This window comes from Centropristis striata, chromosome 19 (genome assembly GCF_030273125.1).
Source record: "Centropristis striata isolate RG_2023a ecotype Rhode Island chromosome 19, C.striata_1.0, whole genome shotgun sequence".
Taxonomy (NCBI): Eukaryota; Metazoa; Chordata; class Actinopteri; order Perciformes; family Serranidae; genus Centropristis; species Centropristis striata.
In genome coordinates this window covers 26,656,409-26,683,992 of record NC_081535.1, presented here as the reverse complement: position 1 = coordinate 26,683,992, position 27,584 = coordinate 26,656,409, and the positions used below count along the sequence as shown (strand labels likewise).

General features: G+C 39.3%; 1 protein-coding gene across 2 annotated transcripts; it reads right to left on the bottom strand.

Moving 5' to 3' along the window:
• Positions 1–1,232: 1,232 nt before the first annotated feature.
• st8sia3 (ST8 alpha-N-acetyl-neuraminide alpha-2,8-sialyltransferase 3) lies at positions 1,233–27,584 on the bottom strand. Of its 2 annotated transcripts, XM_059357823.1 has the most exons (5): positions 26,740–27,584; positions 17,227–17,256; positions 13,261–13,380; positions 10,433–10,990; positions 1,233–7,710 (listed from the first exon to the last, which is right to left on the bottom strand). In XM_059357823.1, exons 1-5 carry the CDS (start codon positions 26,991–26,993, stop codon positions 7,428–7,430), a joined length of 1,245 nt encoding a protein of 414 aa, XP_059213806.1. In that variant the 5' UTR covers positions 26,994–27,584; the 3' UTR covers positions 1,233–7,427. The 2 variants fall into 2 exon arrangements, with proteins under 2 accessions (XP_059213806.1, XP_059213807.1); XM_059357824.1 differs by lacking the exon at positions 17,227–17,256 and having other exon boundaries at positions 26,740–27,543.

The following is a 27,584-nucleotide window of genomic DNA, read 5'->3' as shown; positions in this document are numbered from 1 at the left end:
ATATGTGGACTTTTTTTAATTAAGTGAGGACATTTGATTAATATGAGGATTTTTTTGTGTAAAATTAGGACTCTTTCATGAAGTGAGGACATGTTTGTAAAGCAAGGACTCATAAAGTGTGTGCGTGTGTGTGTGTGTGTGTGTGTGTGCGTGTGTTTCTCTCAACTGAACATGTCAGATCAAACTTTAACCTTAAAGTCTTAACCCTCAAACAGGCCTTTGTAAAAGTGGGGACCAGCCAAAATGTCCTCACTCCACAAAATGTAGAACACACACACACACACACACACACACACACACACACACACACATTCTTGTCCTTCTATCTTTGTGAGGACTCTGTAGTCATCAAATGCATTCCCTAGACCCCTAACCTTAACCATCACAACTAAATGCCTAACCCCAACTCTAACTACCTGAACCTAAACCTAAATATAACCTGAACCGTAAAATCAAGTTTTAACCCTCAAACAAGCCTTTAAAGAAAAAAAATGTCCTCAGTTTGCTGGTTAAGGCCATGGTCCTCACTATGTAGGAAGTATGAGAAGACACAAACACGCACTCTTGTACATCTTTTTGAGGACACATCATTAATGTAATGAATTTGTAGCCCCTGACCCTGACCCTAACCTAAACCTGAAACTGAAACCAAGTCCTAACCTTCAAACATTTTTAGGGCCTTTGAAGAAGTGAGGTCCACCTGAAATGTCCTCACTTCTCAAAAATGTCCTCACTCAGTTAGTTAAGAACTAATTCTGGTCCTCACTATGATTGGAGTACAAGTACACACACACACACACACACACACACACACACACACACACACACACGGTGGTATGGTACAAAGTCATGATAGAAATGAGAGATCCTCACATTTTATTCTGTTGTATTCTGATTTCATCATAGACCCCCATCTCCTCCCTCACTGAGGTTAAAGGTCACAGAATGGGCTCTGACCCATTGTTTACTGTTGATAATGTGGCAAACACACGGGAGGTGAAGTACAAAGTGCAAAGCAGTCTTCAACGTCAAGAAATGTTTGTTGCATGTGTGGTCAAAGATAATACTGTAATGTAATAAGCAGTTTGCATTGTTAGAACGAGCTGCTGTACCGCGAGCAGTGATACGTACATACGTATTATAAATTGTGGTACTGACACACAACCTCTGCTGTGTTCAGGTTGGAGAACTTGTTAACAGTTAACATCCACTCAAAACAAGACAGGATTCACTTTGTCAAATTGATCATTTCATTCATTTTAATGACTAAATGATTAAATAAATACAGAGTAGATATATTTTTCTTCAAGTATTGGATGAATAAAACATATTTGTAAATCTACAGCATATGTGGTTCTAGTATATATTACCTTTCATAGAGTGATCTCTGCAGAAATGTCGATATGAATGGAGCCATCCTCATTAATATCATTCAAAAATACATTCTGGAAAAATGTTACCTGATACTGACTGATACTTTATATTACAAAAATAAAAGGTGGCAAAAAGAAGACAAAAATAAAATACATTTACATCATATTATTATCTGTAAGAGTCTGTAATATGCTAAAGTCAAAAAAATAACATTATTACTATTATTAAACATCAAGTTTAACCTTCATGCCAACAATCTTTTTGTCAAAGTCCTGAAAAAGTCGTGTTTCAAGTCATAGATGTCTCATTGGAGAATGAAACCGGAGACGAAGAAAAACAACAAACAAGAGGTGAACCAGCTAAAGTTCAGCTGCAGATTACAAAAATAGTCCCTTGTTTCTGTTGTCTCATCAACACACTGCAGCAAATATGTTAAAACATGAAAAGACAGCACATGTATCTATGATAAATCACATTTGATACGACTAAAAATAAATGAGTGAATTTATAACATGTAAGATGGTGTTTCATGTGTGAAAAATTCACCTTTTCTCTTTTGTCAGGGCTCTGTGGCCTGGAGGTTTGACAGACTTTTCAAAATAAAATTCTGAAATTGTATATGTATGTTTGAGGAGAATGCTCAGATGTAAAATTCAGATGACAGTATGTATGTATGGATATTACTGGATATGATAAAAAGAGATGTAGCAACAGAAATATCGGTTCTCACATTAAAAAAAGCACAGGGGACCAAAACATCACTAAGAACTTCAAATCATTAACACTAATTAATATGAAAAACATCCATACCACAAAACACTGGGGTTAAAGAAAACTTAAACCTTTCTTTAGCCAAAATGTAATCCAATCCCAAAATAACGTTTCATTATTTGATAAAAATTGCAGTCGCTACTTCTGTGAACTGAAGCGCTGCCATATGATATGACACAAAACATTTGTAGTTAATATGTACACTTGGAATTCATGGCTGTGAGAGCATGTGGCATTCTTGTTTTAATTATTTAAATTATCTAAAATCCTCTTGTCTCACACCAATCTCTCTAACGACATATTTAATTCAATTTTCATTTATATACCCCAAAATCACAAATCACAAATGTACCTCAAAGGGCTTTAAAGTCTGTACAGCATACGATTCCCTCTGACCTTCAATTCCCTCAATTACGGAAAAAATCTTTAATGGGGGAAATTAAATAAAAGAAGAACAAAGGAGGGATCCCCATACCAGAATCATCAACCTAATGCATGAATATGAATCTGTAGGTAATGGGACAAGATTTTTTTGTTTGTAGCCTATTTTTGACCACACATTGGCTTTTTTTTCATTCATGTGCAGAGAAACCATCTGGGCGTAGATGTTGTCTCTTAACACCAGCTGCATATTCATGTCTCAAAACAATGAGCGGTGCATGAAAGACAAAGCCATGACCATAAGAGGTGGGGGAAAAAATCGATACAGCATAGTATTTATTTTTCTATTTTGCGTGGCAATATTATATCGATTCATGGCCGCCAAGTATCAATGTTTATCGTTCTGGCACGTTAGTATTTTTGCCGTTTTTCTTTTTTCTGGAGGCCATAGCGGGCTCAGATCTAAAGAATCTGTAGGCGTCAGGATATCTTGTCAGGAAGTATATCGAAATAACGCTGCAAAGCTGGATTTATTTTTTGTATGCAGTGAAGCTTGTTGTTTTTGAAAGTTTGATAAAATGCTGCAGTTGTTGTCGTCCATACATGTTTGATATCAGTTCAGTTCAGTTTGACTGAATACTTTGTTGGTCAGTCTGTGGGTTTGACTCTCATTGTGGAGAAATAAAAAGACTGAAGTGAGATGAACAGACTGAGAATTTTCTCTTATTGGACAAAACAATTTTTGATTTAATTTAATTTTGTGGACACAAAATGCAGTTAAACAGTTTAATCAGATTATGTTGTATCGCAATCGCAAAATGCTTAAAATCGCAATAATATCGTATCGTGACTCAAGTATTGGGATAAAATCGTGTGGTGGGGCTGATACGCTGATCTTTAATGACTATTATCCCGCAGAGGTAAAGTCGTTGTCAGCCGATGGGTTCAGATATAGGTCAACATGTCTCGTGTTTGAAATTTTAAAATCAAATGAAAATGCCAACAACGTGAGAATCAATCAAGATCTTTTGTATTTGTTTCTTAACCAGTTTCTCACATTGTCCCATCAGTACATAGGGTTATTGTCCAGTGTATGTCCTATTTATTGGTTAAAGGAAACTATTTCTGATTTGAATTATCGACAGTCCTTTGATTAACAATCAGGGTAAATTTAAATTCCCAGCCAAGTATCCCTTTAACTGTCACAGCAGCATTCACTTGATCATGTGAGAATTGGAGAACGCAAGATCACACATCCATCTTCTCAGGCTTCAAGTAACAGTTTGAAGCGGTTGATTTAGAACAACCACCATCGTGGCGCAGATGCCGATTGATGGAGGGTTCATCCAATATTTTTTTGAAAGTGTGAACATTTAGTACCAACAGCGGAAATATCGTGCTTATTATGTAGCCAATCTGTGAGTTCTAACACATAACTTTCATCCTGATCATATGTTTTAAAAATACTCAAACATGAAGGGAATACAAATAAATAACCAGGACACAGAAGGAAGAAATGGCAGCATAGTGGCTTGAAAGGGAATCTTCCTGATAAGTTGCATAGTGCTGGCTAAGAAGAGCTGTCACTTTAAACCCACAGCCCAATCCCAAACTACATTGTGGACTTTATGTTCATTTGTGGTGCCTCTGCTGTGGTACTGAGTGACAAGATGTTACTTCATGTCCCTCTTTGTGCTTCTCTGACCGTTAAAGACGTCTCATGGACACAGTCTGCCTCTAACTTGTGTCCTTACAGATTATGGTTGTGCTAACTGTTTATTGTGGTGAAGTGTGAAAGTGTATATGATATTAAAAAGCCTCAGCTCTGATAGTTTAGAGAGCTTCTGCTGAATCCTATTTATTGTTTTAATTGGCAGACAGACTAAGTTAACCCCTCCCGGTGAAGAAAGTGGAACATTTAGCAGCTGAAGAACCATATATTTCTCTCAGGAGCTGGTGGAGACCAAAAACAGAGCTAAAAGAGAGTGTACATTCATGAAGTGGACACAAAAACAACTCGTATGATCATGATGTTGCTTTGTGTCTGCTGGAGGTTTTCATCAGAAACTTGTTCACACTTTAGCTGTAAAAACTTAATAAGGCAATTATATATTAATTAGAGCCTGACCGATTTGCAATTGGTTTATGTGCAAACCAGCTCTGAACCTGTTCACTAGAGCCACGTCATTACGTTACCATTTACGTCTGTATATGTCTCCGCCCTCTCGGAAAGGGGAGCGTGTCTATGTTCCCCTCTTTGACTGGGGAACATAGGACCATTATTTGCCCACTTTTCCCAAAAAGGGTCCTATGTTCCCCGGTCTGTTACTTTTTCCACCATTACTGCCAAATTTCATGGCAAATAGACCTATGTAGGCCTACGGCTGTTTGACACGCATATGCAAATAAGCCTAGACGAGGAAAGATTAGATCAGGGGTGGCCAACCTGCAGGTCTCGAGCTAACCCTAACCCTACCTTAACCCCTAAGCCCTAACCCTAACCATAACCATAACCCCTCAAACATGGGGAACATAGGACCCATTTTCAGAAAAAGTCTGTGTCTCTACAACACATCTGTGCTGATTATCTGGATCACTGTGGACGCCCAATACAATCTAATTTACACTGAACGTAAAATGCTAATGATGGACTTTGTTGTAAGCTAAGCTAGCCCACTATCGATAGCCCGCTAACGTTAGCACGCTAGCAATAGCCCGCTAGTGTTAGCCCGCTAGCCTGTATCAATAACATTGCAGTTAAACAAATCAAATAATGAATACATATTTTAGTTGGTCTCTCTCAACGGCACCAAGTTACTCTTGTTGGTCAGATAGCCCCGCCTCCAGGCCCTGACATAAGCGGTTCACGGTTCAAGACCAGCAGAGAGTTGGTGCCATTGTGGAACCAGTTTTCCTGGCAGAGGGCCGGTACTACGATATAGGGGTCAAAAACCATAGAACAGGTTTGCGATTGGGCACCGGCGGGAACCGGCTTGGTTGAAAAGGGCTACTTGAGATTGTATACCTTTATGCTAAAATGCTTGTGTTATTGGGGTAAATAAAGTATTTCCTGTTGACGTTATGGATATATTATATGTCTGTAGGCTTGTCATATCCACCTAATGATCAGAGTCATCAGTTGATCAGAAATTGTGTAAATAGGAGGATACTTGCTGGTGATTTCTCTTGTAAATCAATTTGCATTCTACACATAACTTTGTATTTCAAGTCTTGTACATGAACATTCAGGAGTTTCTTCTTACGCTTGGTATCTCTATCAGGCTACTTCACCTCAGGTAATGTTAATCAAATTGTCCATACATTGAGTGAGAGCATGTGGGGGTCGTCCAATCTAGTCCTGTTGATTAATGTCAACTTCTTCAAGTTTACCTTATGGTCCCAAGTCACACAGCTTGTGATTGTACATATTCAGAGAATCAAGCCAGTAGAACTTGAAAGCTGTGGCTCTGGCCTATGTTCAGGTTACTACTACTTCAAACCATATTTCTGTTTTATGGCAGCACTAAAACCAATGGGAGGGCCTGTTTTGGTGGGTGCATGTTGCTTGTACTAACGGAATTTCCAGTACGAGCAATTGATTCATGAGTTTGAAGGCTTATCAGATGCAACACTGCTCAGTAGTTTAGGACAATATGAGATTTTACAACACGGGAAAGTTATCACGGTGATTCTTTTTCTCTATCATGGAATCTATGAGCAACGGGCCTTAAGCTGCAACATTCTCTTACATTTCTCTTTCATTTTCTCTGTGAAAAGAAAGAAAGAAATTCCGTCCTAATTATCTAAACCCAGGTGTGCTGAATGATCAATCCTGCATCATCATAAATGTCTTTTAGCATAGGTAATGCCCCCTAGAAACACCATATAAGGGCAGGTTTTGTGCCGTGTGCAAATACTCATCCCCAAGAGCAGAGATGGCACCAAAAAAAGGCCTTAATAAGAATGACTTGGTGGGTAGTGAAGTTGACGTACATTCAATAAACTTAAACCAATGTGATTTTGAATGTGAGTCAGTTCTGGCATTGTAGGACAATCAAAAACCCAGATAAAACATATACTCATATGTAATCATCTAAATTTGAGTATATGGTATTCATGCAATTTTTTAAATCTTCCTCAAATTAAAACCGTATGTTTCTTTGCATTGGACAAGCAATTTGCGGGCTATGAAAAGATGTTTTTTTTTTTCATCTTGGTCAGAGTGAAAAAAATGTCCTCCTGCCTAAGATATGAGCAAAAATAAATAAAAAAAAACACTGGTAAATGCGAGAAATCAAGAGGTACGATCAAAATAATGACAATAAATTTGTTAGTTTATCGCTTCCTACATGTGGTCCATTGTGCATTTTTAACATATCAGATTAGTTGTTTTGTGATCCCGCATTAAATGATTAAATTATTGAGCCAGTTTCAACTTGTTTTGCCAGGGCGTCCTCCCGAACTGTTGGTCACATGGAGATCTGGCTTCTTTTTAACACAGCGCTTTTGTAGTTTTTACAGTCAGCCTGCTGTTTTGTAGTTGTAGTCCTCAGAGCGATGAGTGATAAAAACACCATGAAGCAATTCAAGGTTGTGATATTCTGCTGGAAAGCAAAGCTGCCGAAAAGTCCAGCTGCAGCCATCTTTTCCAAAACTGTGGTCCTTTTTCGCCTTTGAAATTCTGGAGCAGTAGAAAACAAATAGACTCTTTGTCTCTTGAGCTGTTGCGGTTTGTACAAACGATTTGTCAAGCGGGGCTTTTGGGCTGGAAACAGTTTAAGAACCCATTGCACCCACTCAGCCTCACAGCCAAGATGTTCCTTTGTCTGCCTCGTCATTTCAACAACTGTGGAGGCATTAGAGGGGTTTGAAGGAGCACTGCTCCTGTTTCTGTTTGAGCCCTAAGCACAGTGGGAGAGGGAGAGCTTCAGCAGGCCCTCTGTATGCATCTTGTAGAGGAGTTTGAACTCAGCGGGCAGCTGATGGGACTCCTGCCATTTGGTGGTAAACTTGGTGCCCTTCTTGTCGTAGTAGTGGTACGGCAGCTCCTTTCCCGTGTTGGGGTCCCAGCCGAAGGGCCAGAAGCCGTACAGGTGGATCTGGTCGCACATGGAGGACGCCAGCGTGTACATCAGGATGCCGGTACTCAGGCGCTTCGGCGACAGCTGCTTGGTTTTCCAGTAGCTGTTGAGCAAAAGTAAAGGGAAGAATTATACATCACAAGAACATTATATTTTTAAAATGACAACAAGTGTAACCTGAATTCAACCCATGTATTTATTATAGGGCTGTTCCTGTTTTCTGTAAATTAAAGTCAATAGTTCCTCCATTCATTCATTCATTACCATTAACCGCGTCGCGGGGCCCAATGGGCGAGAGGCGGGGTACACCCTGGACAGACTATCGCAGGGCTGACACACAGAGATCAATCACACTCTCATTCACACCTACGGGCAATTTAGAGTAACCAATTAAACCTAAGTGCATGTTTTTGGACTGTAGGAGAACCCGGTGGGAACCCACGCTGACACGGGGAGAACATGAAAACTCCACACAGAAGAGCCGCAGGCGGGAGGCGAACTGGCGACCCTCTAGCTGTGAGGCGAGAGCGCTGACCACTACATCACCGTGTAGCCCTAGTTCCTCCATGTTCATCTGTTATCTTGATTAATTCAGTATAATGTAGGGATGCACCGATCTATCGGTCGCACATCGATGTTGGCCGATATCTGCCACGTTAACTGCCATCGGCTTATCGGCAAATAAGATGACATTCGCCAATTGCAGTAGCCAATGTTTATCTGTTCGTTTGCATCATTTTTGAGCCGGCCATGTATTGTGTATATAAAATCAAATTCATTCCTGGTTCCCGTTTTTCCATTTCGTATTTTTGATCTGAGCCTAAGATTGAAACATGAAAAAACAAACATTTTTATTCATTTTTTTGTTTTATAATAGACAACAAATAACAAAATAACCAATCAATTTTTCATTATTTGATTTTGATTACCAATTGAAAATGGAAAGAACGAATGATACACAGCTTATTTTATGCCAAATGATTTTAAAACATGTATGAATTAGCTTAATATTCAAGTATATATTGAGTTGTGTGACATGTGGATATAGGCACAAACCTAAATCCACATATTTCTGTTAGTCTTTCACCAAAAATCAGACAATACACTGTTACTGAAAGCAATGACTTCAGGTGGTTTGAACGAAGAAAAAAATCTGACCACTGCTGATGCTTTCATCAGGCAGCCTTGCTCTGCAGCGTCACAGAGGGGGAACTCTCCAAACTGGGCTCAACAAAACCATCTCCACGAGCCCTTGAGGTGCTGAAAGCCGCCTGAGCTGCTTAAACGTGGTAATTCTTCCAGAGCAGGTAGTTTTAATGGGATTGGTGAAGATTAGGCTACTGTACGAGCAGTCTATTCTGCTGCTACAACACTAAGCACCAGACTTAAATCCCTCTCCACACACACAGTTACAGCTCTGTGCCATACCTTTCACTAAATAGCTGCTTCCTTATAATCCGGCTTTGGAGCCTAAATCTCCTCTTTGCCATATAGAGCACAGCTCAATAGAATACAAGCACACAAGCTACTGCAAACAGAACAGATATGCATTTTAAACACAGAAAGACATAAAAAAAAAGAGGTCCTGACAAATTTTTCCCAGAAAACTGTGTAATGTGTGTTATACTTTTTAGGGGAATGGTGGTGACCATCCTTACCACACCCTCAGAAACCCTCAGTTACATTTAATTACTACCCTCTAAGGTACAGCATTTGTACCCTTGACATTGGTTTGGGAGCCTTTGTTGGCCTTCTAAAAGGTACATACCTTAAGGTCAAGTGATTTGCCCTATCAGAAATGTGGGTACAGTAGGAGTGATTTTCTATTCACTATTTCTATTAATGAACCCACAAGGAATAATTATTGGACCTGGTTCATACAGTATGTTCCCAAGGCAATGTCAAAGGTACAGCAGCTGTACATTATAGGGTACTGACCCAGTGACAAGCCGTTGTCCTCTTAAATGTGCAACTTTACAGCAAAAATATTTTGGACAGTGCTGGTGTAAATGGGACCTAATTGTGTGCAGTTCCATTTCAACGAGTAAAAAATCACAAGCAGGTGCAGGAGGAATAAAACCATGTCATCTATTCATCCTGACCAATTATTAGACTGGAAAAACAGCTTTCAGTGAAGATCCAAACAGCAATCAAGTTGTTTTACAAAAACCACCAAGTACACAGTCGCCCAAAAGGTTGGAATAATATATTGGACATTTAATTTTTATTGCGATATGTTGAAGAGATTGATTAATAAAATATTGAGAAGATATATACTAAACCACACTGTCACAATCTTTTTCATGGAAAGAGATGAAAAAAATATTTTATTCCAACTTTATGGGTGTAGTTCTTAAACATACTTTTTTCAAAACAGGATTGGGCTTGAAAATCTATATTTTTTTCAACAAATCCAATGAAAACACCAAATCCCAACAATGAATTGTATCTTTTACCTCTGTACCATTGAGGCCCACATTAATTAAACTGTTAACCGTCAATAAAACTAAGGTGACCAGCTGGTGTTGGGACAATAAGTACCCATTCAGCAGTATTACTTCCCTTGACTTGTGTCACTCTACGTTAGCCGACATCAAGTCTTTATATTCATATTGAGATCTGATTACAATGGGGGCAGAATGAGGCCAGAGGGGTTTTTACATTACTGAATGCTAACTCTTTGGTCAATTCAATGATTGGAAGTGGTTTTGATCACGCCAGTAGGCGGTTCACGATAACACTAGTTGTCATTATCCAGGTACAGGTCACAGCAGGTTCATACCAGGTGGAAATGCTTGATAATGTCTTGTTACTGTGTATCTTACCTGTTAATATACTGCATGATGTTTCCGGGCCAGGCCAGCTGGACCTTCAGCTGACCTCGATGTTCCACAAAGAAGTCGACCAGCGTCCTCGTCACTGTGGCTGACGTGTGGAAGAAAAACGCCGGGATCCACAGGATGGCGCCATCTAGCTTCTTCAGGCTCAGGAAGAAGTTGTTCCTGTCCTGCACAGTCAGTAAATTGTTGTAGTATTTCTCCAGGATGCTGGGGTTGAAGGTGGTCATGTTGGTCCGCCGTCCAACGTCCTTCTTGAAGATCTCAGTTGGTGCAAAGTTGCAGCGGAAGACGTAGTCAAACTTCTCGATCTGGGGTCCACATCGCGAGCCGGTGAGGATGCCGCTGTTGCCGACCACGGCACAGACATTGTAGTGCTTGTTGAGGATCGGTGAGGCCTCCGGGAGGAGTGAGCGGAAGTTCTCGCCGATAGAGAAGACATACTTGTGGCTGGAGTAGTCGTAGTGCATCAGCTGTCCAATTCGGACTGAGTCTCTTATCAATGTAAAGTTATGGGGGATGTCGATGTATTGAGCGATCTCCTTTCTGTGAGAGAAAAAGTTTTAAGTCATCACTGCATCCTTACGTCCAGAAGTCAGTCTAAATAATATCTGTTTAAATATTGGAAAGACCTTCATCCCATTTCGGGCAAGAAATCTCAACAGAAATATTAAGTTAATATCTCTAAACCTGAACAAATAATACCAGAACTATTTGCATGGATAGGTGCAATTTCAATGAGGTGACCCTCAACATTACATGCAATCTTATAACTGAGCAAAAAAAACATCAAAGCAAATGAAATACATGTAGAAAGACAGACCTTTTAAAAAGTGTGTTGGCGGAGTCAGAAATGGGGATGGATTGTCACAACAAAATGTAATTCTTATAAAGACAAACAGTGGATTAAAGGGAAAAGCCTGTGTGGGTTTAAACCCAGTACTGAACAGATCTGATGAACTATAATCACAGTAAAACCAGTTAATACCAGTTGTGCATTTAAACTCTCTCAGAACGACAGTTATGATGACAGTGACTCCATTGACGGTGAGATGTAACGGATAGAATTCTCAATCTGCATTAAACATGATTATTGTGCAGATTAATGTGGATAATGGATTAGCAGACAGTTGGTGTTGATACATTTGTTCTCTTGTTGTTCTTCCCTTTGACCCGCCAAACCTGATGAAGCCTTTTGTAATATTAAAATACATCATTATTAAAGTGAGCATTTCATTTTGTGACGCTTTATCTCTAATTATCAATTTAACTGAGCAGGATTTCAGCTCTCTGCTTGCACAAACTCTACGTCTGCTTTTTCTAGGACTTTTGCTTTAATTTGGACTTGACGGCTGTGACACTTTTTTTCAAGATTTGATTTGACTTACAGCTTGTAAGACGCGACCCGCAACAATGAACAAATATATAAGACAGCGTTACAGGCAAGTCTTTGACTTGGACTTACCCTAAAGGAGGTGAGACTTTATTGGAGATGTGCTTTGACAAGACAAAAAGCTTGACTTCAAACTTGAGTTGGACTTGCCCTTCAGGACACCACACTTGATGTTACACTAGGTTTGATAAGACTTGGCATGTACATGTCTCGACTGACTGAAAATTACTCTTGGACTTGCACTCAAGGGCTGTAGACTTGAGTAACTGTAAGATGGCTTTGACAAGGTTCAAGACTTGACTTGTCCTTATCTCAGCTGACTTGACACATGAAAACTAGGCTTGGACTCGCCATCAAGGACTGGAGGCTTGACTAAAGACTGACTTTGACGAGAGCCAAATTTAGATTTGAACTTATCTCAGCTGACTTGAGACATGACTTGGACTTCTCTCGAGTGACTCGAGATTTCACTTGTACTTATTTCAGCTGACTTGAGACTTTACCTTGCCTCTTAATGACGTGAAACTAGTCTTGGACTCGCCATGAAGGACTGGAGACTTGACTAAAGACTGTCTTTAATGAGAGCCAAAATTTGACTTGGACTTGTATCAGCGGACTTGAGACAAGACTTAGAATTCTCTCAGGTGGCTTGAGCCATGACTTGGACTTGTGTCAGCTGACTTGAGACTTGATCTGGACTCTTAATGACTTCAAACTAGTCTTGGACTTGCCATGAAGGACTGGAGACTTGACTAAAGACTGACTTTGATGAGAGCCAAAATTAGACTTGGACTTATCTCAGCTGTCTTGAGACATGACTTGGACTTCTCTCAGGTGACTCAAGATTTCACCTGTACCTATCTCAACTGACCTGAGACTTGACGTTGACTTTTAATGACTTGAAACTAGGCTTGGACTCGCCATCAAGGACTGAATACTTGACTCAAGACTGACTTTGATAAGAGACAAAATTTGACTTGGACTTGTGTCAGCTGACTTGAGACTTGATCTGGACTCTTAATGACTTGAAATTAGGCTTGAACTTGCCATCAAGGACTGGAGACTTGACTCTAGGCTGACTTTGACGAGAGCCAACATTTGACTTGGACTTATCGCAACGGACTTGACAAGTGACTTGGACTTGTCCCAGCTGATTGGAAATCAGCCTTAGATTTGACTTATGATTGTCTTTGACGAGACATAAGACTTGATTTGGAATTCTCACAGCTGATTGAAGACTTAACCTGGTTGTCTCAACTGACTTGAGACTTAACTTGGACTTGTTTCCAATTACTTTTAAATGGTTGTTTGATTGCGAAACAATCCACTGATCATGTTACATCAGTTTCAGTGGTTAGACAACCAAATACACCAAAGGAAGAGTGAGAGACTGTGTGTGTGTGTGTGTGTGTGTGTAACGTACTTTAGCTGTAGAAAAGCAGAGCTGTTGTAGGTCCATCTGGAAGAGTTCTGCAGGTCCTCGCTGAGAGCGTTGGTCAGAGGGGTGAAAGCTGGATCCAGATACTTCAACGCCAGCTGGGAGCTACACAGACGAGGAGGAGGAGATGGAGACACGGGGGTTAACCAAGTCCTTCTGTGTTTAGAGGACGTTGACTTCATCCACTTGCACTTCAAAGTGTTTTGAGGAGCATTTTAGCTCTTTTAAAATGGGATTTAGAGGTAATGGAATTAAATCCTTGTTTACTTGCTTTGGATCATTTGTCTGACAGGTCGAGAAATACAAGCAGTCAGGTTGTAAACAAGCCAACAACTTAGCCAGATTGTATTGTTTTATTTGGAGTTAAATGCAAAAATGCTGAAAATTTGCATGCACAAATGTTGCAAATTTAGTCCAAACCCAAGATACAATGTAAACTTTTTAATGTTTTAATTTATTTCTCGTCATGCATCATGAAGATGCTTCTTTTGTTTGCAAGAAGCAACAAAAAAAAACACAGATTTAATACAAACTTGCTTGGTTTTGTTTAAATATCTAACACATAAATTTAAACTTTGTGTGGAAATAATTCGCAATGCCTGACTGCTTGTGTTTCTTGCTGTAGCTGTAGAGATCATGTCCAAAACTATGACAATAAACCTCCAGCTGGGCTCTGCAGAAATAAAGTCAGCTCCGCCCTCTTCACAAAGCTAAAATGCCTCCAAAAGAAGCCATTTGAAATCTGCAAGTGTTTGAGCCATTCAGCAGGAAAGAAAGGTTTTGTTCCTTTAGCCTTTAGGAAACCAGCTGCAAAAAAACAGATCCATTTACACTATCAGCTCAGTGTAAACACAGACTTTCAGCCTCTTTTCTTACTATAATCAGCCCAAGGCGCTGTGGGAAGATGAGCAATAAGGCCAAACTGTTGCATAAATTCTGTCCATCTTAGCAAGTTCATCTTAGTTAACTATGACCCTGTATGTGAAGTTAAATATCTACACTTCAGTCAAATTAAGTATCATATCAAGATGGTTTTATAACAACCGTCTGCATCTTGAAATGATGCTGGTATTACCCCCATTTCACTGTAATTTAAACTTGTCACCTCATTGGTAAATTTGGTCTCATTTTCAGACTGGACATGAGGTTAACGTACTTGATAAGATGAACATTTTTTTTTGCAGTGCAAGAAGCCTCAACTCTTTCAATGCTTTAAGTGACTATATTAAAACCAAGACTACTAATTACTTTGTAAGCTTTTCTCTGTGGGATTTTTTTTGCATGGAAACCTTGGCATTTTTAATGTTATTGGCTATTTCGTGTTCATGATGTCTCTTGGTAGAATGACTTCCTTCTTAGGTCAGGAGAGCATTTAGTCCACGTTTCCTGTAAATCCAACACTCTATGTCTATGTCTTACCCAGAGTCAAATGAGAAAATGGACATTGGTTTTCATTTCTGTGCATCAGGTTGAGATTAATAATAATAATACAGAATGAGCTTAGCCTAGCTTAGCACAAAGAGTGGAAGCAAAGGAGAAATGCTAGTCTAAATACACCAAAATATTTGTCCAAAGCTGTCTGATTTACTAGCATGAAGCATTGTGGTTTAAGCAACAGTTAGCTATTTGTTAACCGAAAACTGCTGGGTACAAAGAATGCAGTTAGCATCTCAAAGTCCTGTCTTGATCATGGAGCCAGTAGTATTAGTAGCCTGTATTTTCATCATTATTACTCATTAGGTATTTTAGAAACTCCCGAGTGTCTGAAGTGTCCTGGTTCCATGTGTTTCCTATTTTCAAAGCTACCTAGAACTCCACCTGGCAAAATGTGACATTAGCTTGCTTGCTACCTAAGATCTAAGTGTATCTAAAATACAAAATGCTAATCTGAAAGATTTGGAGTTGTCTGTAGGTATTTTTTTTTTCTTTTGATAAAGTACAAGTACAAGTTTTCCCCTGCCTCTAGTCTTTGTGATAAGCTGGGCGAAATGCAACAAGTTCTCCAACCTAAATGACAAATTATGACACGCATGTCCGTATCGCAGCTCGCTGTACAGTGGCACATTCTAAAAATAGCACACGTCGTGACTGTGACTGACCTAGGTTTAGGGCAAAAATCTTCCTGTCCCATCGATTAGTTGTTTGGTCAAAAAAATATCAATCAGTGTTTCCCAAACCACAAGATGACGTCCTCAAATCTCTTGTTTTGTCCACAAACCAAAGAGATATTCAGTTTATTGTCAAAAAGGAACAAAGAAACCAGAAATAATTACATTGAAGAAGCTGAAATCAGAGAATTTGGACTTATTGTCTTTAAAAAGACCAATTATTGGATTATCAAAATAGTTAACGATTAATTTAATAATCGATAATTGTTCGATTATCGGAATAATTGTTGCAGCTCTATATAAAAGACAGTTTAAACAGTAAATAAATGAACGTCAATGCCGGAAGTGAAGCAGTTACGAGGGTCATGAGACTACAGCAAGTTATGTAAAAAAACTTTTTTCACGTAACTTACGTAAACAATTAAACTTAAGTTAAAAATAATTTTCTTTTGTTCTCACAAAGGACGCAAACCCCACTCTCCAACCTAATGAGGGAATCCACATTTTTAACTTTGCTTGGCTGTCGATCACTACTACAACAGCAAGATGGCTGCGGACTCATCACAGCAGACGGTGAAATACGTAAATATAGCTCGTTTCTCACTATCTGTACACAGGATCAACGAACGCTGATGTTTTTCAGTGGAGAACAGGCTGGCAAAATGTGTCCCGGACCTCTGAGATGAAACCCCTCCTCTCATGTGACTCTGGGAGAGACAGGTTCAGAAAAATCTGGTTAAAACAGAGAACTCGGCTCTTGAACGTTGATCTTCGTCCTTTGACTAAACATCAAAATGTCAAGGTTTCAGGTCAAGACTCTGCTATGGCAGACACAACTGGTCAAATAGTATTTGTAAGTAAGTTTGGTCCATGTTGCATAAAGGTTAGTGGAATTGACTGCATCAGGACAGTTCGGACAATGACAGAGGTGTGCTCAATGAGACCCTGTTTACATTTGGTTTTTTAAATGGTTTGTGTGATCGGATTACAATGCATCTTGGTGATAGTTCACTTGTATCAATCGCGGTCCACTTGTGTTCCGATCGTCCAGGTTACATTTTAAAAACCAAGTGTAAACAAGGTTCTGGTAGGTCCATGTGATCATTCAAACCTTCTGCAATCTGTCCTGTATGGCAAACCCCACCTCTGTGACAAACCTTAAGAAATACGTGTAAATACTGTTTGACCCGGATCTGATGGCAGTCAGACCTCCAGCAGCAGCTTTATTTTGTAGTTGCAGCGTCCGCCATTGTTGAAGCCGGTGAGTCAGAGAGGTGCAGCGCTGAATCAGGATCAGCATGATATAAAGTACTGAGGAGAATCTGCAGTGGAAATACTACTGCAGTTGGGAAAAGTCTCACTTTGTATAAAGACTTCTCAAAGGGATTGTTTATATTATATCAAGGTGCTATTTTTGTTCATATATTTTACTGATCCCCAAATATCTAGATTATTTATGTTAGGAAAAGAACCTTGAATAAGATGATAAACTTGTGTCAAATATAAATAAAAATGTTCAAATAGAATAATGAGGTGTCACAGCTCTATTCTGTTGTGAAAAATATTGGCTAAATTCAGCAAAATTAAATTTGGAAGTACAAATACTTATTTCTTTATTTCATGCTGTTTCAAATCCAACACCACACCATCCAAAAAGCTTCAGAGAACATTCAGGGTCATTAACTTGTTGCTTTGTGTCTAGTGAATGACACAACACAAACAGTTCAATGCTCAGTGTCAGATCATAGATATGATATAATATAATATAATATAATAAGGAAAAAGGGAAAAACAGAGTACTAGTCCCATGTTGTGAATGAAAACGTCAGCACTCTGTAGTCACCTCAGGTCAGGTTTGCGAGGCGGCCTCTCGCTGTAGGAGGAATGTAAAAACAAATAAATAAATGTTTTCTTATCTTTATCATCACCAAGGACTTTAAAATGAGGTAGACCTAACATGCAGAGGTAAATTGAATTTCAAATACTTACTCGACACCAGAAAACACCTATAGCTGTGATATAACACAGCTCTAAATGGTGATCATTTGAGGGTTTTTTTTGCAACAATTGCAAAGTGCTAGCGAAATAAAAAAGACAAATATTTTGACAATTGGGCACATTGAAAGACATTTCACTGGTTAAGGCAATACATTTATAATAAATGTGAAAGTAAACAAGAAAAAAAGTTTTCTTGACAATAGCCAAAGAAAAACGGCACATTTAGTACATATAATCATGGTTCCCAGAAGATGTTTCCTGATGACTAGCACCACAATCAGTTAGACAAATGTGTAAAGATTTAACTACAAATGCCCGATAAATATAGGTATTTTTAGTTATGAAGAGCGGCTTTATGGATGTCAATGAAGTCCTGTCACTGCTGTGTTTAAGACGGAATTATCTCAACAACTAGAGGAAAAACTGCCCTGAAATTCAGTGTCGACATTCATGGTCCCCAGAGTCCGAATCCTACTCACTTTACTGATGCCATGACTTTTAATGTTGCGCCACCATGTAGGTAATGTTTTGGTGTTCATTTAGTGCTAATTAGCTAATGACGTTACACTTGCAGAGCCAACATATCCAGGGACAATCCATCAAATTTCATGAATATCAGATTGCATCAGATGGACTCCATCTACTGGCTGCACCACATTAGAGGTCAACCAAAACATCGGCCAGCTGATATATCGGGGCGATATTTGCGTTTTTTACTTGTATCGAGCCCATTTCACTGAGCCAACAGCAAGCAAGGCTCGGTGCAACATCTGCCATTCTCTGGTGAGCTGCTGCTGATACCGGAAAAAAGAAAAACACATCAAACATGTGGACTCATCTGAGGCACCACCACCTCGAGGACAAAATACACATTGTTAACATCCAACTGTTTGGGCGGCTGTGTCTCAGTTGGTAGAGCGGCTTGCCTACCAATCGGAAGGTTGGTGGTTCGATCCCTGACCATGGCAGCCTACATGTTAAAGTATCCTTGAGCAAGATACTGAACCCCAAATTGCTCCTGATGCTGCGTTCATCGATGTGTGAATGAATTCCCAATGGTGGCAGGTGGGACCGTTTAGGGTAGCCTCTGCCACCAGTATGAATGCGTGTGTGAAAGGGTGAATGAGCGCAGTCTGTAGCGTAAAGCGCTTTGAGTGGTTTAGTGGAAAAGCGCTATATAAGTGCAGGTCCATTTATCATTTAATATGTTTTGTTTTGTTAACAAATGTTTCTTTGTTTAAATTTATATTTGTGTAACATTTGTTATCATTGTGTCATTTTTATCATGTAAATGGAGGTAGAAAAGGCAATATCAGCTCCAAGAATCAGCCCAAAAAATTGGCAGCACATATCGGGGATCGGTTAAGACTGATGTCAAAATAATCTGTTTCGGCATCGGCCTTAAAAAACCTGTACTGGTCGACCACCACACCACATACAGAGTCTGATCATAAACTCTCATTCTACAACAACACAGCAGGAAACTTCTATAGATTTGTCCACTGGAGTGTTTTCTCTTTCCTCTGCTGCCCTCCTTCACATCTAACTCACTCTGAGCGTAACCTTGGCCCTCGGTGACGGCGAGCGAGGAGGAAAATGATTACAGGCGCGGGGAAAATGAATGCGGCTCTCGTGCTGTAAATCAGATCCAAGGACGGCTCGCTGGCCTCCAGAACCTTCATCAGAACGATGCTGTTTTAGCATCTCACATTTCGGACCTGACCCAACAAAGATTTACAGAATGATTTTCCATGGAGCCGTACTGCAGCGACCCTACTGAAATCTGCTCGCCTGGTGTCAACAGACTTCCTCTTTGGACTGGAATCAGATGCAGTCAATATGCAGTAAACCTAGATGTAAACACAGCTCTCTCTCTCTCTCTCTCTCTCTCACACACACACACACACACACACACACACACAGGATCTGACCATCTTAACAGTGCAACACCTTTGTTTTTGCTCTAATTTTTTACAAGTTGAAAAGACATTTTCTATGCAGGTAAAATGCTAATTTTTCTCACATGCAAACAGTTTTGTCACAACGCAGTGAGGTGAGCCGTTTTGTCCCCCCCCCATCCCCCCCTTTTTCATAGTGTTTTAGTAGAATCTTTAATTTTTTTTCTATCAGGTTTTGTTCCTCCTTTTTGGAGCGCTTTTAGTTTGTAGGTGTTATTATTTAATAGTTTTCCCCCTGGAGAGTTTAGTTAGTATTTTCCCCCTTATCTTAGATTAGGATTTATATATATTTAGTTTTTAGTATAGATAGACTCAGTGTTTTTCCTCCATTGGAGCGACTTTCCTTTGTTTAGTTTTTACTCAGAGTCACGTGTTTCATAGCCCTTTTCTTTCACTCTGCTGCATTCTTGGAATAATTCTTGGAATAAAGAAAGTTTTAAGTTCACCTGCTCTGCATCTGAGTCCTGACTTGAGCCCGGCCTGACAAGTTTGTTGGTTTGTCCATGTGTCCCTACAATTTCAGTATATTGGTATTTTCTGTGGAGCTAATTCCATCAGTAGTACAACATCAGTCAGTTTTTCCTGTATAAAGAATTCAATGTCAAAATTTTGTCCTGCTCCCAGCCCGTGACAAAAATCTAACAGATGCTTTTGTGGAAACCTCTATGTTCTGTTTCTACTAGCATACTGGCAATTTCCTCATAACGCTGATGTGGAGGCAATGTGACTGTAACTGCCGAAAACAGGGAGGTAAAAGTAAAGTCGGAATACCACGGTGGGTTTGACTCTCATTGTGGAGGAATAAAAAAACTGAAGTGAGATGAATAGACTGAGAATGATCTCTTATTGGGTAAAACAATTCTTGATCAAACTGAATTTTGTGGACACAAAATGAAGTTAAACAGTTAAATCGCAATATATTGTATCGCAATACTCACCATATTGACTGGAATTGGAACACAGGTTACATTTCCTAATAATAACGGTGGTGGTGGTGTATTGGTTCACTCATTTCATCTTTTCAAACAAATAAGGCATCAAATAATAGGAAACATGGCAGTAAATGGACTTAAGGAGAGACAGCAGAGCTGGGAGTGAGCGAGCTGATCTAGTTCACAGCTGTAGGATTAAGTGACAGATGCCCTGTTTTCCTTCAGGCTGATACACACTCAACTGACTGAGAAACACACTGACATGTACTACATTTAGACCAGTTAAGCGGGCAAAGCTGCCAATCAGTGTCCTCCACCACTGACATGACATCCATGATGTAGGTATAGTGTATCTTCACCTTATTTGATGTTTTTCTAATCAAAAAGACTAGTCTTAATGCAAATATATGTATATCTGATATCAGCAGTTATAGCAGTGTCAGCTTAGGACCAGATTTGAGAAGAATGGGGATATGCCGGACAACAGCAACAAATTTTTTCCACATGCTCTCCATCACCATAGGTTTCCATTTCTGGTAGGAGCCACTTCATCAAGATTGCGGATCGGAGATAGCAGCCATATAAAATCTATGAGAACCGCTATATCTTCCAAACCACTTCAAAGGTCAATTTTTGTGTCAAAATATAATTTTTTTGGGTCAAGGAATCATCTAAAGCTATTGAGAAAATCACTAGATGATTATTTGATCAAATAGATATGTTCATTTTGGCCATGTATTAACTTAATTTCCAACTCAGTTCCTAAGCGGTCTGACATTAATATAGGTCATATACAGTGCATGTATTCTGAAAAATTGATAACATGAATACATTTAATTAAACTTTATTTGCTTCAATTTTATCATTTATAACATTTACAACCACAAAGATCCGTGCAATTCCAGTGTGCCTTCATGTATGAGCACCTTGCACCACAGCAACTTGCACCTTTAGTGCATGTTATCAGTTTCAGAAATACATGCACTGTATATGACCTATTATAACAATCATCTAGTGATATTCTCAATAGCTTTAAATTATTCTTTGACCAAGAAAATGTATATTTTGACACCAAGATTGACCTTCTAAGTGGCTTGGAAGATATACTGGTTCTCATAGACTTTATATGGCTCCCATCTCCGATCCGCAATCTTGATGAAGTGGCTCCTACCAAAAATTCAAACTAATGGTAATGGAGAGCATGTGAAAAAAATTTGGTTCTTTTGTCCGGCGTGTCCCCTTTATTTATCTAAGCCGCCTAACTAGTAATAGTGGAACAAGCAGCGGAAGTAGCTATAGTGGAAAATAGTGTAATAGAAGTAATAGCAATGGTAGGAGTAGATTAGTAGTAAAAGTAGGCCTTCATGTAGCAGCAGCAGTAATAGTATGACTATTATTTTTTATTCTACTATTATTACAGTAGTAGTCATATTTTTTTTTAAAAAGTGCCACATAATGGAATATGTTCTGAGCTGAAGCTGGGAGGCCATTAGCTTAGCTTAGCATAAAGACTAAAAACAGCTGGGAGGCCATTAGCTTAGCTTAGCATAAAGACTAAAAACAGCTAGCCTGGCTCTGTCCACATTTTAAACATACAACTACCAGCACCTCTAAGGTTCTCAAACTAATGACCATGTTGTGTCTAATATGTTTGATCCCTGTAGAACCTGATAATGTAATAAATTCCAGATAATGGAATAACCCTGATAATGTAATAAAAATCTGCACTTGAGTCCATTGAAAATGTAATAAAACCTGATAATGTAATAACTTCCCGATAATGTAATAAAGTGCATTTCCCAATAATGTAACACACTTTTTTTTACCAATAATGTAATAAAGTATAATATTAATTGGAGGTTATTACATTATCAGATTAGCCTTCATTTCGCAAGTCCTGATAATGTTATAATTCCTCAATATTGTAATAATTTAACAGCAGACCACCCATTACTTGGGTTCAAGTGGTGATACTGTGTAGGCAACACTAGCTCAAGAGCTCTAGCGCCACCAACAGGTCAAAGTTGAATGTTTATTAACTTTTGACCCGTTCATCCGTTTTTCACAAACGAGGTATCCATGACACACGAATTCAACAGCTTCTTGAAATCTAAAGGTGCTTGATGTTATACTTTATTACATTATTGGTAAAAAAGTGTATTACATTATTGGGAAATGCACTTTATTACATTATCGGGAAGTTATTACATTATCAGGTTTTATTACATTTTCAATGGACTCAAGTGCAGATTTTTATTACATTATCGGGTTATTACATTATCGGGAATTTATTACATTATCAGGTTCTACAATCCCTACAAAGACAAAAATGTAAAAACTAAATTGTAAGGACCGGAGACGTGTAATTTTGAATCAAGCAAGCTGCTTCCTCAGATAAACTAAAAGCTAAAATCTGTTCTCAAATTAAACACGAAACACTGACGTTACTTTAAATATGTATCAGTTATAAATATATGTCACCTTTCCACATGAACCACTCTAACTTACACAGAAAGGCAATAAACCCACTTGACTAAAGTTAGGGTTAAACAACAGTGATGGGCTTAAAAACGACTTCTGCACTTAACTACCAGATGCAGTAATGTAAATTGGGACAACACAGACTCTTGGTTTCACACGGGACACAAACTCTGGTCTCCTGGGTTTAAGTTTGACCCGTCTAGCTCCCCTGCCTCCTGCCCTGAGCAGAGCATCGCACTGCTTCTACTACACCATTTATAACAGTATTTCGGCTGTGAAATTAATGATCATGCGAAATTTTTACAGTGATACCTACAATTTTGTAGAGGTGTTGAGGGCTGCTGATGACTATAGGGAAAACACTGGACATGATCTTCTATTCTAACTCTTTGCAAGAAAGCTTAAAAGTGCACCTGTGAGCCTTGCTCCAAAAACATCATGTCAGTTTGACCCTAGATTCTTTACAGGAAGCTCAATGCTCAGTTGTCTGTTTTAACATGTAGTCCACCTTAACCCTCTGGAGTCCACAAAAGCGCCGGAGAGCCCTGCTGTCAGCTTCCCTCTAAAGTTTTGGCTTTTCTGGAAGTTTCCATGTCTCGTTATCGCATCAACTCTTTTTCAGCAAAGGTTAAAACTACATCAACCAAGTCTAACATGATTTTACTGAAGTTTTTGAAGAGATTTTTTGTGTGTTTTTTGTAATTTGTGTTTTTTGTACTTTTTGTGTCATTTTTATGTGTTTTTATGTGTTTTCTGTAATTTTTTTGTCTGTTTTCTATGTGTTTTTCTGTTTCTGTGTGTTTTTTGTAATTTTATTGTGTTTTTTATGGGGGTTTTTGTGAGTGTTTCTGTGTTCAAAATGTTGATCCAGTAAGTCAAAATAATAATCAGGTCATATAGGTGAGGTTGTACTGAGAACAATGATACCAATGTGGCAGGGTGAACTTTTTACGTGGTTTATACAGGCAGAATAAAAAGACCAACAGAATAGCCCCGGACTCCAAAGGCTTAACTAAGCAGAAGTTTTATGCATCTGTATAACCAGGTGCTCATAATCTCATATCTTGTTCAAGCTCATCATCATTTTGTTTAGCGTGTCTGCTATTATGTTGTCATGGTATTCCTTTAGTAAGAGGTTTTTTTACATGGGAACTGAGCTGCTGGTGCTTGCAGGTGGTGTGGATTCTCCTGTGAGCACCTAAAGCAAAGTGGTTAGCTTTTTTAATTAAGGCTGCTGCTGTGCTTGACACACAATAGTGGCAAAAGTATGTGCACACCTAAACATTACAACCATATGATGGATGCTCATGTGTTTTTTTTAAACCTTGGACATTAATCTGCTGCTTTAACAGTGGTTTCAGGCTTTCCAACAGATGTTGGAACCTGCTGCAGGGATTTGCTCCCATTCAGCCACAAGAGCATTAGTGAGGTCTAATGCTGATGTAGGGTGATAGATTCTGGCTCACAGTCACTGTTCAAGTTCACCCTAAAGGTGTTGGATGGGGTTGTGGTCTGGTCTCTGTGCGACAGAATCAAGTTAGGGCGCTTTCACGACCCCAGTCTGTTTGGTCAGTCCGAATCAGAGTGAAATTGATACATTTTCTTTGTTTTGTATTTAGTCTGGTTTGCTTTCACAGTGCAGAATAAAAGCGAACCAAATACATTTTTTTTTTAAATGTGTTTGTACCAAGGTTATAATAGTTTTGGATTTTTCATTAGTTTTACTTTTAATTTCGTTGTCAATTTTTGTTCTCAAATTCAGTTAATTTTAATGAGTTTTTTTGAGTGAGTTTGTTGGTTTTCATTTGTTTTTATTTTTGGGAAAATCCTTAGTTTTAGTGTTAGTTTTAGTTTTTTTGCAATATAATTTGTAGGGTGCGTGATTCAATAAGGTCACAATAAATGTTGCCTTTATTTCCTTTGTCTGATCCATCTCAGCCCCAATAAGTTTATTAAGTCATAAAACCAGATAGATGAAATAGATTTCATATCAACCAAAAAGGTTTACGTATGAAAAAAGTTGACAAAGACGGAAACAAAGGACATTTTCACTATAATTTAGTTAGTTTTACTTAGTTTTGTAACCACAAAATACAGTTTCAGTTAGTTATTGGGTTTTTTTAAACTCTCGTTTTTATTTTTACTTCAGTTAGCTAATATGTTTTTTCCATTCTAGTTTTCGTTATTTTGTTAGTTTTCGTTAACTATAATAACCTTGGCGTGTACGAAAGTGGAGGGCTGGAAATCTACTCACACTATTATTTCTTATTGGTTGAAAAGTTGGCGGTGCAAAATGTAAACAAAGCAACATGGAACCGAGCGCAAACCGAGTGTGTTTGATTCTAGCATTGTCATCTTGAAACAGGAAAGAAGAAAAAGCATTCCTTTCCCACAAAGTAGCCAAGCATCTTAAGAAATGCATTAATATTGGACGATTATTGTATTGGCCTGTTCTGGGACAATGTGACATAAAATTGTACTTTAAGCTGACTTTGATTTTTGGACTATTTGTGTTTAATTTCTAAGTTCATAAGTCCATTTATTTCTTCATTTAAGTCTTTTAGTTATTTTATACAGAATTCACCATGTGTGAACCAAACCGTGTCTCAAAGATGGAGGTCTGAAGTGAATTGTGCATTTGGAAAATAGTTACAGCCATAAATTTTTATAAAAAACATTGTTATTAACCTGGAGCTCTGCTAAATTATATAATATCAGTGTTGTGTCTGCAATAGGGTTACACAAAGTTCAAGGTTTCCCCCAATTGTATTGAAAGTCTGGTGGCTCACATATATTTTTAAGATCTTTTCTTAAACTACAACATAGATATTATGATTGGAAAGCTTACCAATGAGATTTGTTAGATAGAACGTGAGCACACTCGAGAAAAGAGCAGGTCTGAGATCAGTTTTCTTTACCTTCACGCTTCCAACTATCACAAGCTAATCTTAACTAGCAACCTTAGCTAGCTAGCAAAACTGTCTTTGGCTGCCTAATACATACTCAATCAGTATATTCTCAATGTAGCCAACTAAATGAACTATTAAGTGTAATGTTGTCTAACAGACTGTTTACTATGGCTGAACGTTTTGGGAAAATAACCTAATTGCGATTTTTTTCAGCCAATATTGCGATTTACGATTTATTTTTTCATCTTCTGTTCGTTCAAAAGCAATAAATCTATAGTCTAACCAACACAATGCTATAGAATCAACATATAAACTGTTTCCTGTTAAAAATGTCTATAGGTTATAATGAAATGAGATAAACATGCATGAATTAATACACCATCTTTATTAACTACTTTACAGTACTGACTGCTTTGGGCAACACCAGGGCCCTGTCATAAGACACTTGGTCGCTGGGCCCCAGGCCCCATTAAATGTTACATCCCCCTGGGCCTCACAACTTTTCTAAGGAACCCTGAAGTCAAAAACATGCATTTGTCTGATATCATTAGCAATTTTCCTTTATTGGAACTGTGGGGGCAAGCTTAAACCATAAATGTATAAATACATAAATATATAGTGTATAAATGGTATCAAAACCTTCTTTTACAGTAACCAAACAACTGCGAATGACAAATGCTGCATGAAAGCACATACTGTGAGCTGTCAGGCCGCAGACAGCAGAGGCCTTATCTGTGCCGGGTCAGTGCTACACCCTTGCAGCTGACAAAGTTTAAGTGTTTCTTTCTGATTAGACTGCTTAGACTGCTCCACCTTACCAGCACAAGCTGACAGATGACTGTTCAACTGGAAAACCAAAAAAAAAAAAAAAAAAAACATTCATGAGGACTTAAGACAAAATCAAGAAATGGCACATTGGAAAGCAAATACTGTATCAACCCCAGGTCACATTCAGCTGTTTTTTCTACCCTGTCAGCATGTATACACACCTGAAATAGCTAAAAATAACATTCAGCTGATGTGATGCAAACCAACAGTGAGCATACAGCCTGCAGCTTACACTCAGGCCTGGACTCACCGAAACCCTGCGTGGAACATGGACATCCTGGGTCCTCCATTAGGTCCATATCTGGGGGTGCTGAGCAGAAAGTCCTTCTTGATGGACACGTAGCTGATGAGCGACAGGATGAGCAGCGCCACGCTGAACATGACGAGCCCCAGCGCGCTGGCGATCCGCACCATCCTGCCTCTCTGCGGACACCTGCCCCCCCGGACCAGAGGATCACTGACCGGCCAGGACGAGGAGATAGCGATCACCCAGGCGCACCGCATCAGCGGCAGAGCGAGGGCGTAGACGCGGAGACGACGCGCGCTTCACGTAGCTTTCAGAGTCCATGTGGGGAGGAGGAGCGCATGCGGTGACGCGGAAGCGGCGACGCATGAGCGGCGAACGGGAACGCAGAAATACAAAAGGCCGGAGAGGCGAACAAGGACGCGCAAACCGCGGGTTTACTGCCGCCTTTAACAGAAACCATGAAGGCTACAGAGTCCATGTGATGTGCAGGAGTGAGGAGCGTGACGCCGCATTTTCACAGCAAATTTCATCATCTAAACATGAGACGAGAAGGTCGCGACGCGCCTGCGGAACGAACGAGTGTGACGCATTGGCAGTCCATGCATCGCAGAATGGAGAGCAGAGCAGAGGAGGGAGGAGGGAGGAGGGGGGTCTTGGGGGTTTTGCAGGCATGCAGGCTCAGATTACAGCCGGTATCAGATCCTCAAGGGGGGAAATGAAGCGGCGACACGCGACGTCCTGCAGGGAGAAGATGGTGGCGACCGGTGGATGCTGCGCCCTCACTTCATCTGCATCCTCGGCGTCTCTCTCCGCCTCTCTCCGCTAGTCTAATTAATAAACCGACGTGT